This window comes from Budorcas taxicolor, unplaced genomic scaffold (genome assembly GCF_023091745.1).
Source record: "Budorcas taxicolor isolate Tak-1 unplaced genomic scaffold, Takin1.1 scaffold340, whole genome shotgun sequence".
Classification (NCBI taxonomy): domain Eukaryota; kingdom Metazoa; phylum Chordata; class Mammalia; order Artiodactyla; family Bovidae; genus Budorcas; species Budorcas taxicolor.
Genome location: NW_026292124.1, coordinates 51,093 through 66,535, shown reverse-complemented (window position 1 = coordinate 66,535; position 15,443 = coordinate 51,093). Strand labels below are relative to the sequence as shown.

At 36.2% G+C, this 15,443-nt stretch overlaps 1 protein-coding gene across 1 annotated transcript in view; it reads right to left on the bottom strand.

The window, feature by feature from the left end:
• Nucleotides 1–15,443, bottom strand: part of LOC128071315 (E3 ubiquitin-protein ligase TRIM23) — a 32,056-nt gene that overhangs the window by 2,482 nt on the left and 14,131 nt on the right. Inside the window, exons 5-10 of the mRNA XM_052664199.1 lie at nucleotides 15,115–15,297; nucleotides 12,056–12,271; nucleotides 8,113–8,247; nucleotides 3,568–3,697; nucleotides 2,952–3,062; nucleotides 1,085–1,209 (exon numbers count right to left, since the gene is read on the bottom strand). Of these exons, the coding sequence (XP_052520159.1) occupies nucleotides 1,085–1,209; nucleotides 2,952–3,062; nucleotides 3,568–3,697; nucleotides 8,113–8,247; nucleotides 12,056–12,271; nucleotides 15,115–15,297 (900 nt within the window). The remainder of the gene's footprint in view (nucleotides 1–1,084; nucleotides 1,210–2,951; nucleotides 3,063–3,567; nucleotides 3,698–8,112; nucleotides 8,248–12,055; nucleotides 12,272–15,114; nucleotides 15,298–15,443) is intronic.

Sequence of the window (15,443 nt, the reverse complement as noted above, 5' to 3'; positions counted from 1 at the left end):
AGTTCCTCTTTGCTTTCTGCCATTACAGTGGTGTCATCTGCATATCTGCTATTGCATATCGGAGGTTGTTGATATTTCTCCCATCAATCTTGATTCCAGTCTGTGAGTCATCCAGCCCGGCATTTCGCATGATGTGACAACATACAGCTTGGCGTACTCCTTTCCCAATCTGGAACCAGTCTGTTGTTCCATGTCTGGTTCTAACTGTTGCTTTTTGTCCTGATACAGGTTTCTCAGGAGACAAGTAAGGTGGTCTGGTATTCCCAGCTCTTTAAGAATTTTCACAGTTTGCTATGATTCACACAGCAAAGGCTTTAGCATAGTCAGTGAAGCTGAAGTAGATATTTTTCTGGAATTCTTTTCCTTTTTTTCTATGATCCAATGGATGTTGGCAATCTGATCTCTGGTTCCTCTGCCTTTTCTAAATCCTACTTGTACATGTGGAAGTTCTCAATTTACATACTGTTGAAGCCTGGCCTGAAGGATTTTGAGCATTACCTTGCTAGCATGTGAAATGAGTACAACCATACAGTAGTTTTAACATTCTTTGGCATAACCTTTTTTGGGACTGGAATGAAAACTGACCTTTCCAGTCCTGTGGCCACTGCTGAATTTTTCAAATTTGCTGGCATACTGGTCTCCATGATGCTCTCTAAAAATACTCATGTTTTTATTTTTTCTGTCTGTAGTGTTCTTTCCTTCACATACTAACTCAAAGTATTATCTATAATTTCAATTCAAATCCTACTTTTTATAAATCTTAGAAAATACAACCTTTAGAACTACTCTATAATTTTCCATAATACTTTATATTAATATTACTGAAGTCACTTAGCAGTCTTATTAATCTGCACTTAGCAGTATTAGAAATAAACACTTAACATGCAAACCTAAATACATACGAGTTTCTACCTTATTTCTTTCTGTATACTCCAAGGTACCAAGTATGGCACCTTCCATACAGACTGCATTCAAAATACAGTTCAGAAACTTTATATCTACTGAGTTATTTCTCTCAAAATCTTAACAGTTACCTTATAATGTGGAATGCTAAAACAAATATTCTGAAATACAAATGTATTACCTGTTTGTTAGCAAAAATCAGGAGTAAAGCATCTCGGAGTTCTTTTTCTGTTAACAACTTTGCGAGTTCACTGTGTGCTTCACTAACTCTGTCTCTATGACTGCTATCAACAACAAATACAACAGCTATCAAAAAAAGACAAAAATATTCATTTAGTCATTTGTTTAATTTCAGTAAGTGGGCTAAATATTTTAATGTTATATTATGGTGAGTCTACCATCATTATTTTCACAGGAAGGCTGCCTGTTATAGGAGCATCTAGCAATAATTAATGATATGATCTCAAGCAGTTCACCTAACTTTTGGTCTATTTTTTTGCCATCTATAACAGGATTTACAACATGTGCACTACCAAACACATATTGCCTTGCATACAATTTAATATTTTTCTCTTAATGAATGAAAATGTACCTCTCATGATCTACCTACTGATGCTACTTCTTTGATTACTTTGATCACTCTACTTCCTTTACCAAAAGATAGTCTTTTAAAAATAAATAAGTTACCAACTTTATCTCTCCAAGGTATTCTCTTTCGGTGCCTGGCACAGCACTTTCCATAACTTTACTCAAAATACACAGCAGAAACTTCATGAGTTCAGTTCAGTTCAGTTCAGTTCAGTCGCTCAGCCGTGTCCGACTCTTTGCGACCCCATGAATCACAGCACGCCAGGCCTCCCAGTCCATCACCATCTCCCGGAGTTCACTCAGACTCACGTCCATCGAGTCCGTGATGCCATCCAGCCATCCCATCCTCAGTCGTCCCCTTCTCCTAATGCCCCCAATCCCTCCCAGCATCAGAGTCTTTTCCAATGAGTCAACTCCTTTCCAGCTATCTAATGGCAGCTAAACATCCTAGGCTTTCAACCATTCCTCATGTTCAAAATTCCACTTTTTCCCCTTAATCACTGGCTCATACTAACCTAATATCAAAAATTTCAAAGTAAAAATTATCTAGTCTTTCTTCTAGGTGGAAAACAGCTTGATATATGGAACAGAGAGTATGAATATAAGCTTTATGCTGGGGTACAGGAGGCAAAATGTACAATTCATTTATGTGAATAAATGCTAAGTGGAATGTATGTCACATAACAGTTTGGTTAAAATCAAACCACTATGGGTTCTTCTGCTAATGATAACTAATTGTGAATGGAAATAAAGGAGTGGAGCTATTGAGAGGTTATAATGGGATAAATGTTGAGTTGAATTGAATTGAATGGAGCAACAGAACTATACACCACAGATTCTACCCTATACCACAGTATTGCCAATGATTATACTCATATGACGGTGAAGGCAATGGCAACCCACTCCAGTACTCTTGCCTAGAAAACCCCATGGGCAGAGGAGCCTGGTTGGCTGCAGTCCATGGGGTTGCTACAAGTCGGACACAGCTGAGCGACTTCACTTTCACTTTTCACTTTCCTGCATTGGAGAAGGAAATGGCAACCCACTCCAGTGTTCTTGCCTAGAGAATCCCAGGGATGGAGGAGCCTGGTGGGCTGCCGTCTATGGGGTCACACAGAGTCAGACATGACTGAAGAGACTTAGCAGCAGCAGCATACTCACATGAACACTAATAATACTCTGTGTTAAGAATACCAAGAGGAAAGTACCCTTAATTGCTTACATGTATAAGATAAATCTTATGTTAAGTTATGGTTTTTCATGAAATATACCAGAGTACATATCTCAGTCTGTCTAGCTTAATTTTCTTAATAGTGTTGGGCGTGCTACCAATATGTAATAGTACGGTCATATATTTAATCAACTCTAAAATATCAGCTTTATTAGCTAAATCAACGCACTGATAACTGGACTGACATTCTAAAAATCTGAAAAATTAAGATGTAATTTTACACTCTTACCTTGAGTATTAAGGTAATAATGTTTCCACAATGGTCTTAATTTGTGTTTTCCACCTACATCCCAAATGGTGAACTTTAGATTTTTATATTCTACAGTTTCCACATTAAAACCTGTTTAAAAAAAAAACCAACTTACTTTAATACTGACTTATGAGTGACACACCAAAAACCGGCAACCCCAATTGTAACTGTGACTTACAAATCATTTTCATACAGCACTATCTAACCAACTCCACTTGTAATAAACATACATGGGGGAAATGTATACCTTTAACCAGGGTTAGCCCTCTAATCTAATACAGTCCTTAAGACCTTGACAGCTGAGTACCAGCTCTGCAACACTACCACCTCCTCATCCCTAATTTTCAGCCAGAGTCATCAATATTTTATTCCTTCCAACTGTCCCACCAATATTTTGTTCTTTCTTACTATCCCCCCTCAATCCACATTTCAATCCCACAGTCACTGAACCTTGCATTTTTCCTCTGAAATGCTGATGTCTTACAGACTATCTCCACATCAAGTGGGCATAAAGTAAGGCCCTGAGAACTCATCTGTAAGTTAGGGTTTTTTCCTATAAAATATTCATTAAAGTAAAAGCAATACACATACTTACCAATTGTTGGAATAGGCTGCATGAACTCATCCTGTTTTAATTTAAACAAAATAGTAGTTTTTCCAGCACCATCTAATCCTAATGTAACAACTCGAATTTCCATTTTGGGTCCAATGTGAACTCTATTGTCCTATAATTTAAAAAAAAAAAATCTTTTTATTTTGATACGGAGTTCAAAGTACTAGCACTTACACTTTTATTTATAAAATACCTTTGTTAATTATTTTGTCTCCTACTCATTCCTCAATCCATTAAAATCAGTTCTATTCCCATATTAAAATACCCTGATTCTGATATTTACAAAGAGGAAATGTTTCCTCACTGCTTTGTTAAATCTTGGCTTAGTAAAACTTTCTACATACTATGTAAGCTAAAAAATGCACACACACACACACACACACACACACACACACACACACACACACACACCTATTTTTCCCAGATTTTCTAGCTCAACTGAATCTTCTTTAAATAAGATTTTTCATGCTGTGCTAAATATATTAATTAAAAATAAAAAGTGATGTTTACTTCCTATAAATATTCACTGTTAACAATTTCACATGTATCCCTCCAGACATCTTCCTGTGCATCATACACTGGTTGACATACACAAAGCAGACACACTTTAAAAAAAAAAAATACACACTGCAACTAATTTTTTACACTCAATAGTACCTTATGGAATGCTTTCATTTCAAACATATAAAACTACTTTTTTTCTTTCAGTTGCTTTATTATATTCCATTTACCACTTGACCAATCCCCATTGACAAATATTTGATCTCTCTGATTTTTTTATATTATAAGTAATACTGCAATGAACATACTTGTTCAATTTCTAGCTGCATGACTACTCTGCCTCACCTCACCCATGTATAAAATGGGCATTAAAAATAGACTAAAGTCCTAGAGGGGCGGGATGGGGTAGCGATGTGGAAAGGAAGTTCAAGAGGGAGGGGACACATGCATACCTATGAGTGATTCATGTTGATATATGGAAGAAACCAACACAATACTGCAAAGCAATTAGCCTTCAACTAATTTTTTTAAATAGACCAAACTTACATAGCATTTTTGTAAGAATTAATTTTTTAAAAGATGGGTAATTTGGACTCATGGAGTTGGGAGAGAAAAAAACAATGAAGAAAAGTGAAAAGACCCTAAGAGACACATCGGACTGGGAGTCCCAGAAGAAGAATACAGAAATAAAGGGGCAAAGAGATCTTACTTGAAGATATAATGGCTGAAAACTTCCTAATCTGAGGAAAGAAATGGATATAAAAATCCTACCTCAATGCATTCAAACTATGATAAATGCAAAGAGACCCACATTAAGATATATTATAACCCAACTGTCAAAATTCAAAAACAGATAACCTTCAAAGCAACAAGAAAAAATGACTAATCACAGAAAGGGAGCTTCCATAAGACTATCAACAAATTTCTCAGCAAAAACACACTGCAGACCAGAAGGAATGGGATGATATAGTCAAAGTGCTGAAAGAAAAAGGCTTCAACCAGGAATTCTATATATAGCAAAACTGTCCTTCAAAAATTATGGGAAAAAAGATTTTCCTAGCAAAACAAAGCTGATGAAGTCAGGATCACTAGACCTGTTCAATAAGAAAAGCTAAAGGAGTCCTTCAAACTGAAATGAAAGGCTGTCAGCAATACGAAGTCATATGAAAATCCAAAATGGTAACAATAACTACAGGGACAAATAGTAACCTGCATTATTATAATTTGGGTGAATAAATTTAATTCTTCATGGAAATGAAATAACAAACACATTAAAAGAAACTATAAGCCTGTGCTAATAAGTGTACAGTATATAAAGATATAATTTGTGACATCAATAATATAAAGTACAGGGGGTGGAGCTCTGGAGAAATAGAATTTTTCTATGCAATTGAAGTTAAATTGTTATCAATTTAAAACAGAATGTTACAACTAAGATATTTTATGTAATTGTAAAGGTAACCTCAAACACACACACAAAAATCCATAGAATATAAACAAAAGGAAATGAGAAGGAACTCAAACCATGACATTAAAAAAAAAAAATCAATAAAACACAAAAGGCAATGAAAGAGGAAAGGTAAAACAAAAAAAAGTATCAAGTTAGGCAGAAAATAAACAAAATGACAACAGTAAGGGTTTACCTAACAATAATTAAATATAAATAGACTTAACTCTCCACTCAAAAGACACAGTGTGACCTAGTGTGAAAAACCAAGATCTAAAAATATGCTGTTTACAAAAGAGACTCACTTTATATCTAAGGAAACACACGTTTGAAAGTGAAAGGATGGTAAAAATGCTAATCTCTTTGGGATGCAAATCACACCCAAAAGAAAGCAGGGCTGGCTATCATAAAATCAGACAAAATAGATTTTTAAGTCAGAAACTGTTATAAGAGACAAGTTCATTATATAATGGAAAAATGCAAGGTTTATAAAGAATATATAATAATTCTAAATATCTGGATTATAAATAAATAGAGTAAAGCCCTAAACATAAGAACCAAAGCTATAAAAATCGTAGAACAGCAGAAAAGCTCCTGACACTGGATTTAGCAGTGATTTTCTCAGATATGACATAAAAAACAATCAACAGAAGCAAAAATAGATAAACGGGACTAGATCAATGTTAAAAGCTTTTGTGAATCAGAGGACACAATCAACAGAGTGAAGAAGAAAACTACAGAATGGGAGAAGATACTTGCAAATCATGTATCTGATAATGGATTCATATATGGAATATATAAAGAACTCCTACAACTCAACAACAAAAGTCAGATAGAAACAGAAAAATAGGCAAAAGGACTTCTAAAAAATTCTCCACAGAACTGACCAAGAAGCATATGAAAAGATGCTTAACATCACTGATAATCAGAGAAATGCAAATCAATACCACAATAATATCACTTTACACCAATCAGGATGGCTACTATCAAAAACAAAAACAAAACAAACAGAAAAGAATAAGTGACAATGTGGAGAAACTGGATCCTCATGCACTTTTGGTAGGATTTATATCACGTGATGCAACACTAAGCAAAGAGTATGACATTTCCTCAGAAAACTAAAAACAGAACTACTATATGAACCATTAGTCCCATTTCTGGTATTTATCCAAAAGAATTGGAAACAAACCCTGAAAGAGATGTCTATACAATCATATTCACAGCAGCACTATTCACAATAACCAAGAGGTAAATTAACCCAAATATCCACCGATAGATGAATGTATACACAAAATGTGGCATACACCATGAAATATTATTTAGACTTAAAAGGATATTCTGTCACATACTACAACACAGGTGAACTCTGAGGACACAATACTAAGTGAAATAAACCCAGTCACAAAAAGACAAACATTATCCACGTATACACTCGATTTAGAGTAGTCAAATTTAATGAAACAGAAAGTAGAACAGTGGATACCAGGATACGAGGAGAAGCAGGGAATAGAGGAGTGGTCACTTATAAGGTATAGTTTCCATTTTTGAAGATGAAAGATTTCTGAAAATGTTTCACACAATGTGAATATACTTAACAATACTGAACTATACACTTAAAAAACGATTAAGATGGTAAAAAATTTTGTGTTTACCAGAATAAAAAAATGTACATACTCACAATCAAGTACCTTGTAGGTGTAAAAGGGAATGGAAAAGGTCACATAGACTGCTAAGGAGTGACCTCTAGGATGTACCCTCAAGTTAAAATGCAAGGTGGAGGAGTACAGTACTCTACCTTTGAATCGGTGGAGAGTACATGCAAACATATTTCTCTATTTTTTTAAACGATGAATAAAACTAAGAAAACTAAGAAAAATTCTATTCTTCTCAATAGTTTTGTACGAAGAAGGGAAGAAAAGGATGCAGAGGTCAAACTGAAGTTAGACTTCACTGAATGCACTTTGCTTTGCAGATATGACTCTGGACCATGTGAATGCTTCACAGTAATTATAAAACAAGATTAAAAACAATTTTAAAGCCACTCAAAAATAGCAAAATGAAACACATGTACCTTTTTAAATTAGGGGGAATCCACTTGAAAAGAGACTAAAACATATCAAAAAATGCGAAATACGGTCTCAGACCTAAAAAAATTTATTTAACAATCTAGGAAATCTGAATACTAATTCGAAAATGGGTAATATTAAAGATGTATTTAATTTCTTAGGTGTGGTGATGGTATTTTGATCATGTTTTAAAAATGATTTGATGTTGGGATGAAATATGTTGAGATTTGTTTCAAAATAACCTGGGAGATTATAGGTAGAAAGAGACTGGGAGAAGTGTAGGTGAAATAAAAAGTTTGTAACTGTTCAAGTAGGTGGTGATGAGTACAGGAAGATTCATTACACCACCTTCTATTTTCCACTGATAAAGTTTTCTTTTTTAATCCTATGGTTCATTAATTTCTTAGTTGTCTATTCAAGCTAATTACCAAGGAAGGTAAAACAATTATGACTTAATTGTGAACAATTATGTGTTCAAAAACACACCTAAAAATGAAGTACAGAATGCATTACCTTTGTAAAAGTGACAGGGATGCTGGCATCCAACTGAATGTGATCTGCAATTTCTGTAAACTGCTGCTGCTGCTTTTGCAATGCTTCCAGTAACCTTGTAATTTCTTGTTTTGCCAAAACAACTCTACAATCATCCTAGAAAGGAGAAGATATTTCTTATAAACCTTTTAAAGAAACCAGGAAAAGCGATATCACTAAAACTCAAGAAAAGCTCATTTAACATTATAGTATTCGAAGTTAGCTGCTGAAGATTCAATGCTTTTGAATTGTGGTGCTGGAGGAGAAGACTCTTTACAGTCCCTTGGACTGAAAGCAGATCAAACCAGTCAATCCTAAATGAAATCAACTATGAATATTCACTGAAAGGACTCATGCTGAAGCTGAAGCTCCAATATTTTGGCCACCTGATGTGAAGAGTTAACTCACAGGAAAAGGCCCTGATGCTGGGAAAGACTGAATGCAGAAGGAGAAGAGGACAGCAGAGGATGAGATGGTTAGACAGCATCACTGACTCAACAGACACGAATCTGAGCAAACTCCGGAAGACAGTGGAGGACAGAGGATCTTGGCATGTTATAATCCATGGAGTCACCAGAGTTGGACATTCAACAACAACAAAGTTAACTTATGTGTAAATCTGACTAAGATAACAATAGTCAGACATTAATAAATAATTTAAGAGACCATCAACATATGAACAGGTAAATAATTTTATATTCACAAATGTAACACTATCACAATAAAAATGAACTACAATTACATTTTGACAAAATGAATTTCACATGAAATAAGAGTAGAAATGACATGAAGAGTTCTTATTGTATGATTCCCACTTTTATTAATTATTCAAAATAGACAAAAACAAAGTATACATTAGAAATCAGGATAGTGGTTCATCCTTAGGAGGAAAGGCAGGTAGATACTAGAAGAGAGTCTGAGGGGCTTCTGGGGTCCTGGTAATGCCATTACTGGATCTGGATGCTGGTTACATAGCAATGTCCAGTCCTAAAATACAGCAAGTTGAATGCATATGCACATATTTCTATGTGTGTGTATATATATATACACACACACATATATAGTACTCCTATAAAAGTTTTTCAAAATAGTGTAAGATATACACATATCGGTTCCAGAAACAAAGGACTAAAGGTCAAACTGTGATGTCTTGTCTCACTCTGGAGTCCCAGGCTCTTTCCTTCCAGTTGCTCAAATATTATTCCAGAAATATTCTATACATATGCCAATGTATTCTTCATAAGATATAGATTTTCCAACAATACATAAGCTCCATGAAAGAAACAGCATTGTTAGTTTTTGCTCACTGCTGTATATTCACATGAAAAGAAAGAAAGTGAAAGTTGCTCAGTAGTGTCCGACTCTTTGCAACCCCATGGACTACACAGTCCATGGACTTCTCTAGACCAGAATACTGGAGTGGGTAGCCTCCCCCTTCTCCAGGGGATCTTCCCAACCCAGGGATCGAACCCAGGTCTCCTGCATTGCAGGTGGATTCTTTACAAGGGCTTTCCTTGAGTCAAGGGAAGCCCAAGAACACGAGTGGGCAGCCTATCCCTGCATATAGGTTTCTCAAGAGGCAGGTCAGGTGGTCTGGTATGTTCCCATCTCTTTCAGAATTTTCCACAGTTTATTGTGATCCACAAAGTCGAAGGCTTTGGCATAATGATGCTTACCCTATTTCAAAATGCAATCTGCTATACCTTCACACTTTTTATTTTTCCCTTAGCTCTTATCACTTTTTAACATACTATATAATTTACTTATTAGAAATGGTTATGGCTTATTGTCTGTCTCTTGCTAAGATGCTAATTCTACAAGATTATGGCTTTTGGCCTATTTTGCTTATTGATGTATTCCGTGTACCTAGAATTTACATGGCACATAGCAGGCACACAAAAAAATGTCTGCCTCATAAATAAATCTTAACCAAGCAGCATCATGCCTTGAACTTAGACGATGCATCAATTGTTTTGGAGGGGAGGTATGATTAAATTTTATCCTCAAAATTGGTAATAAATATGTGCTATTCCATCCATTCCTCTGTTCAGGCATCTCTGTGGAAGGAACTTTTAAGACTACTGGCTGAGAATAGGGTTCTGTGGCCATAAATCAGAATAAAACTAATAAGTCCATATGAAGAATGAATCCAAGGCCCCAATTTCATTTGCATTAACACAGTGAGATAATACCATGTCATTAACATTTATCAGTCACTTTGACAAAATGCTTCAGAAACTCTAAAATACTTCTAAATATTTCAGTAGCCATGAGCATACTTTTAAATTAAATAAATATAAAAATACTTTGAAGTAGTCACTTAAGTATGATTTAGGGCATGCTCCATTTCTAATTTTGCTGTGCAGCTTGAGCTGAACAAGTGTTTATTAAGCTCTTTCTAACCAGATACAAAGAATTTAGATACAAAGATGCATTCAGCCAACATTCAAAAGGACAAACATGAATAATGTATCACTAGACTCAAATCAGGAGACAAAAACCCCCACAATCATGTGAACAGAAAAACTAATACGAAGAACAGTTAACTAGGTGTAGTTATTAACTAGGCAACTGAAAGTATAAAAAGAGCTCGGAGGTCTCATGGAGGAAACAACTGTAAGAAATAGCTACCACTCTCAGGGCTGGGGGAATAAAGGAGAGATGCTAGAATTATTAAAACTTAGACACTTAGACACAGGAGGGATCCCATGGAGCTGAAACTCAGATCTCTAAGGAAAGCGGTCTCGTTTGAGCAGTGACATTTAACATGAACCCCAAGCAAACAGGAACCCACAGGAAATCACATCCACCTTTCAGCCTCCCTCTACTGCCCCCTACTGGCAAAGCCTGAAATAACATGGAACCAGCTGGCAGAGCAGGTTTTCAGCGTTCCAATCTCAGCATCACAAAGCAGAGGTCAGAATAGGACTGGAGCAAGAAGACAACTTAATAAATGGCAAAAACATCAATTACTACAATTCAATGTGACAAGGACTAAAGGACGCGGGACTGATGCAGTTACAGCCTAGCCTATCAGATTTTTAAGAGAAAAACCTCTACAATGGTAGAAAGTTTAGCTCTCTAAAGATTTGTATCAACACAATCATAAGCAATATATCAAAAAATGAGTATCTGCAGCATACTAGGATTCTTAGGGCAACAATTAGTCTTAAATTGCATATTTATGAAGGCAGATCCAAAACAGTAATGAGTAAGACTGACATTTTTGTTAGAATAACCTTAAATCTAAATCATTTTAAAAGCATATTCTTATGGCAAAACCAATACAGTATTGTAAAGTAAAATTAAAAAAATAAATAAATAAAATAAAAGCATATTATCTGCAATATGGGTAACAAATTGCTTATGATACCTCATGCATCAATAAAAACCATGGATTTTCTGTGACATAAAAGTTAAGAATCAATAAATTGGAGCAGAGATGGGTAGTTCATTCTACAGATGCACTACCCACCTCCCCCCACCAAAAACCAATGAACAAAAAAGAGCAAGGAAAAGGAACTTCAAACAACAGTAAAAATTTGAAGAAGGATTTCCAATATTAAAAAAGGGAGACACAAGCCCACCAAGCAGGAAGAATAGTATGTATGTTTGGCAAAAAAGGGTTAAAGGACTTGGGATGAATAGAGAGTGACAAGAAGTTAAAGAGGTTCTAGAACCTATGGTTTTATGGTGGGGAGGACACAAAAAAGAGAGGGCACTGATATGATTGACTGGAGCAATGCGAGGTTAGAGATCACGTCCTAAGCACAGCCCACATTAAAGCCCACAATAACATAGAGTAATAATATAAAACTATTTATTAAATTAATAAAATAACTAGTATGTACTCTGGTAATGATTTGATTAAGCTTACAAATTCTCCTTCCTAAACTATGTCCTAACCATGTTTTAAACCATGTACCTGTTGCAAAGTCTTTTCACAATGGAGACAGGCTGTTGAAACCTGAGATAACAAAATAGTCATATCTTCTTGTTGCTGCCTAAGCCAAATCAATTTTTCTCGAACATGAGCATCAACAACACTTAGAGCCATTTCTTCTTGACGACACAGAGTTTCATGCAGATCAGAAAAATAAGCTCGGACACACGATCGGGCATTCTCTGCAGTACCTGGTACCTTGGGCAATAAAAATAAGTTTTCAACAACTGTAACCTTAAAAAAGATTTTTTATGTGAAATAATGAAAATTTCAATACCATCTATAACCTTAAAAATCCCACAATGTGTATCTCCACACAGGACTTTTCCCCTTAAACACAGCCTTTGGATATCCAACAGTTTAAATGACATTTCAAAAAAACAAGGAATGCCTAACCTACAGTCTCCCTCAACCTCAAACCTAGTTTTCTCCATCTCAATAAACGGCAACTACAACTTCCAGGTTGTTCAAGCTAAAAAAACTGGAGTCACCCTTAACACTTCTCTTTTTTATCTCTCAACTAGTTTCTTACTGAATTCTGCTGACTTCAAAATATCTCTAGAATCTGATCATGCCTCACCATCTCTACTTCTACCAACCTAATCAAAGCCATTATCATTTCTCACTTGATTATTGTAATAGCCTTCTAACTCGGCTCACTAGATCTACCCCTGCTCCCTATAACGTATGCTCCATCCAGAAGCCAGACTGATCATTTTAACTGTTTAGTCAGAATGTTAATTATTACTTTTCTCAAAACACTCCCATGGTTTCCCACACAGAGTAAACGCCAAAGTCCTTTATATGAGATGTTCAATGACAGAATTCCTGAGAAAGAGCCATCTGAGCTGAGACCTGAAGGAGGTAGGAGAGGGAACCACATGAACATTTTGAAGAAGAGCATTCCTGAAATAAAGTAAAGCAAGTGCCTATAAGGCCCTTTCTGACATCAATTCCAGCTATGCTTTCCATTAATCATTCTGTTTTAGCTACACTGAGCTTCCTTGAAGTTTCCTAAGAAAACAAGGCACATTCCAACTGCAGGGCCTCTGAACTTGATCTAGAGTGTTCTTTCCTCAAATATTAGCATGGTTCCCTTTTCTCAGCGCCTTTAGGTCTTTGCTCAATGCCCCTTCTCAGGGAGCCTGTCCTCAAATACCACCTTTTCTGGATTTTTCTCCAAAGCACCTAATAAAATACTTCTGCCATATTTTACTTGTATATTGTCTCTCTTCCCACATTAGAATGCAAACTCTGCATAGGGGGTATTTTTGACTTGTAGAGTGGTGTCTCCTTAGCTAGAATAGTGTTTAGCACTTGAGATATGTTCAATAAATATTTACTGAGGGCATAAATATTTCCACCATAGTACAACAAGGTCCAACGGAATTTTATGTGGTGACATGTTCTATATCTGTGCTGACCAATATGGTAGCCACTAGCTACACACACAGAAAATGTACTTCAAATGTAGCTAGTGAGACTGAGGAAGTAAATTTTGTATTTCTTGGGATTGATAAATAATTTAAACTTAAACAGCCACATGAGGCTATGGGCTGCTAGTCTGACAGAGCGTTATTCTAGCCATTATTCCCAATGACTTGGCTTTAATTTTGATTACCAAAAAAACCCACTATACTCTGTCTGTCCTTGTGCTTTATATTCCTGTCTGAAAATATCCCTTTCTTCTCTATGCATGTGTGCTAAGTCGCTTCACTCATGTCCGACTCTTTGTGACCCTATGGACTGTAGCTCTCCAGGTTCTTCTGTCCATGGAGTTCTCCAGGTAAGAATAATGGAGTGGGTTGCCATGCCCTCTTTCAGGGGATCTTCCTGACTCAGGGATTGAGCCCACATCTCTTAAAGACTCCTGCACTGGCAAGCGGGTTCTTTACCACTAGTGCCACCTGGGAGGCCCAAACGCTTCTCCTCTATAATTCAATTTTTAAAAGCAACTACCACTACTGCGTAAGTCCCTTCCTTCTCTTCATAGCCAAACTCTTAGAAGTTAGACACACTCACCTCCTAATACCCACTTACTCTTTACCTTACTGGGGGTTGGTGGAGGGGGGGCGGTATTTCCATTTATTTCACAGATATAACAAATTCAACATCCAAATTAAACTTACCACCTTGGTCTCATACTCCCCTCCCAAATTCTTCTTCCTCCCCGTTTAGAGCACAACCATCTGCCAGGCTGGGCAAGGTGGACACCTAGGCACCATGCTTGACCCTGCAAGTTACCTATCAATCAATATTATCAATCAATCACTATGACCTACCTATTCTACTTCTTTAACATCTCAAAGCCATGTGCTTCTCTCCATCCTCAATACTGCAGCATTATGGGCCACAAACAATTCTCAAGTAGATAATTCCAGCAACCTCACAAGAGGTCTCCTTGCTTCCAATCTTGTTGTTCCTCCATTTCATTTTTTATATTAAACAGCAACCTTTCTTAATGCAAATCTGATTAAGTTATTCCTATGACAATTCTTCAATGGCTCATCACTGCCTGTGAGATAAAGTCCAAACTCTTTAACATAGCTAACAAGATGTTGCACGATTTGGCCCTTAATTCTCCAACGTCTTTTCTTACCATCTGCCACCCCAATACTCAAAGCTTCAACCACAGTGAACTTAGTTAAGTTTCTACAATATGTCCAAGTCTCACTGCCAGGTATTTTAACATACGCTTCCCTCTCTGGAACAACTCTCTCCCATCTCACTCTTCTCCCTAACTAAATTCCTTTAAATCTCAGTTTAGACATCACATCTTCTACAAAGCCTTCCAAGACTTACCTAAGTTAATGCTGTTTATATGCACACTGACAGGGCATCCTGCATTTCCCCCACAAAGTAAACAGTTACCACACTTGAAACTCTTCCATGATGGATTATAAATTTCCGTAAAGACAGAGACTTTTCAAAAAACTTATTTCCACTGACTAGTGCAGTACTGGTACAATGGAATTGCTCAATAAATCCTATAAGGTGAAAAAGTAAGAAGGAAAAAGGGTAAGGAGGAAAAAAATCCATACATGTTCTGTGTGGGCCATTCCAATTCCATCTTCTACTATTTGTTCTCCTCCTTCAATGTGCTGAACAATTCCAACTAATTTTCTGGAATAATCTGAAATTTCCTCAGTGAAGGTCCGTATGCAATGAGCCATATCTAAAATTGATGCTCGGATCTGGTTAGCTTCTGGTTCCAATACTGAATGCTATAAGATGCAACATAATTATAGAAAAGAACTCATAGGATTGACTAATGATATAAAATGCTACTTAACTGGTTCCTATTAATAAAAAAAGCATTAGCTGCAAGTGGGTTTTGTAACATATTTACAAAATCACAGCATGAAGAAAT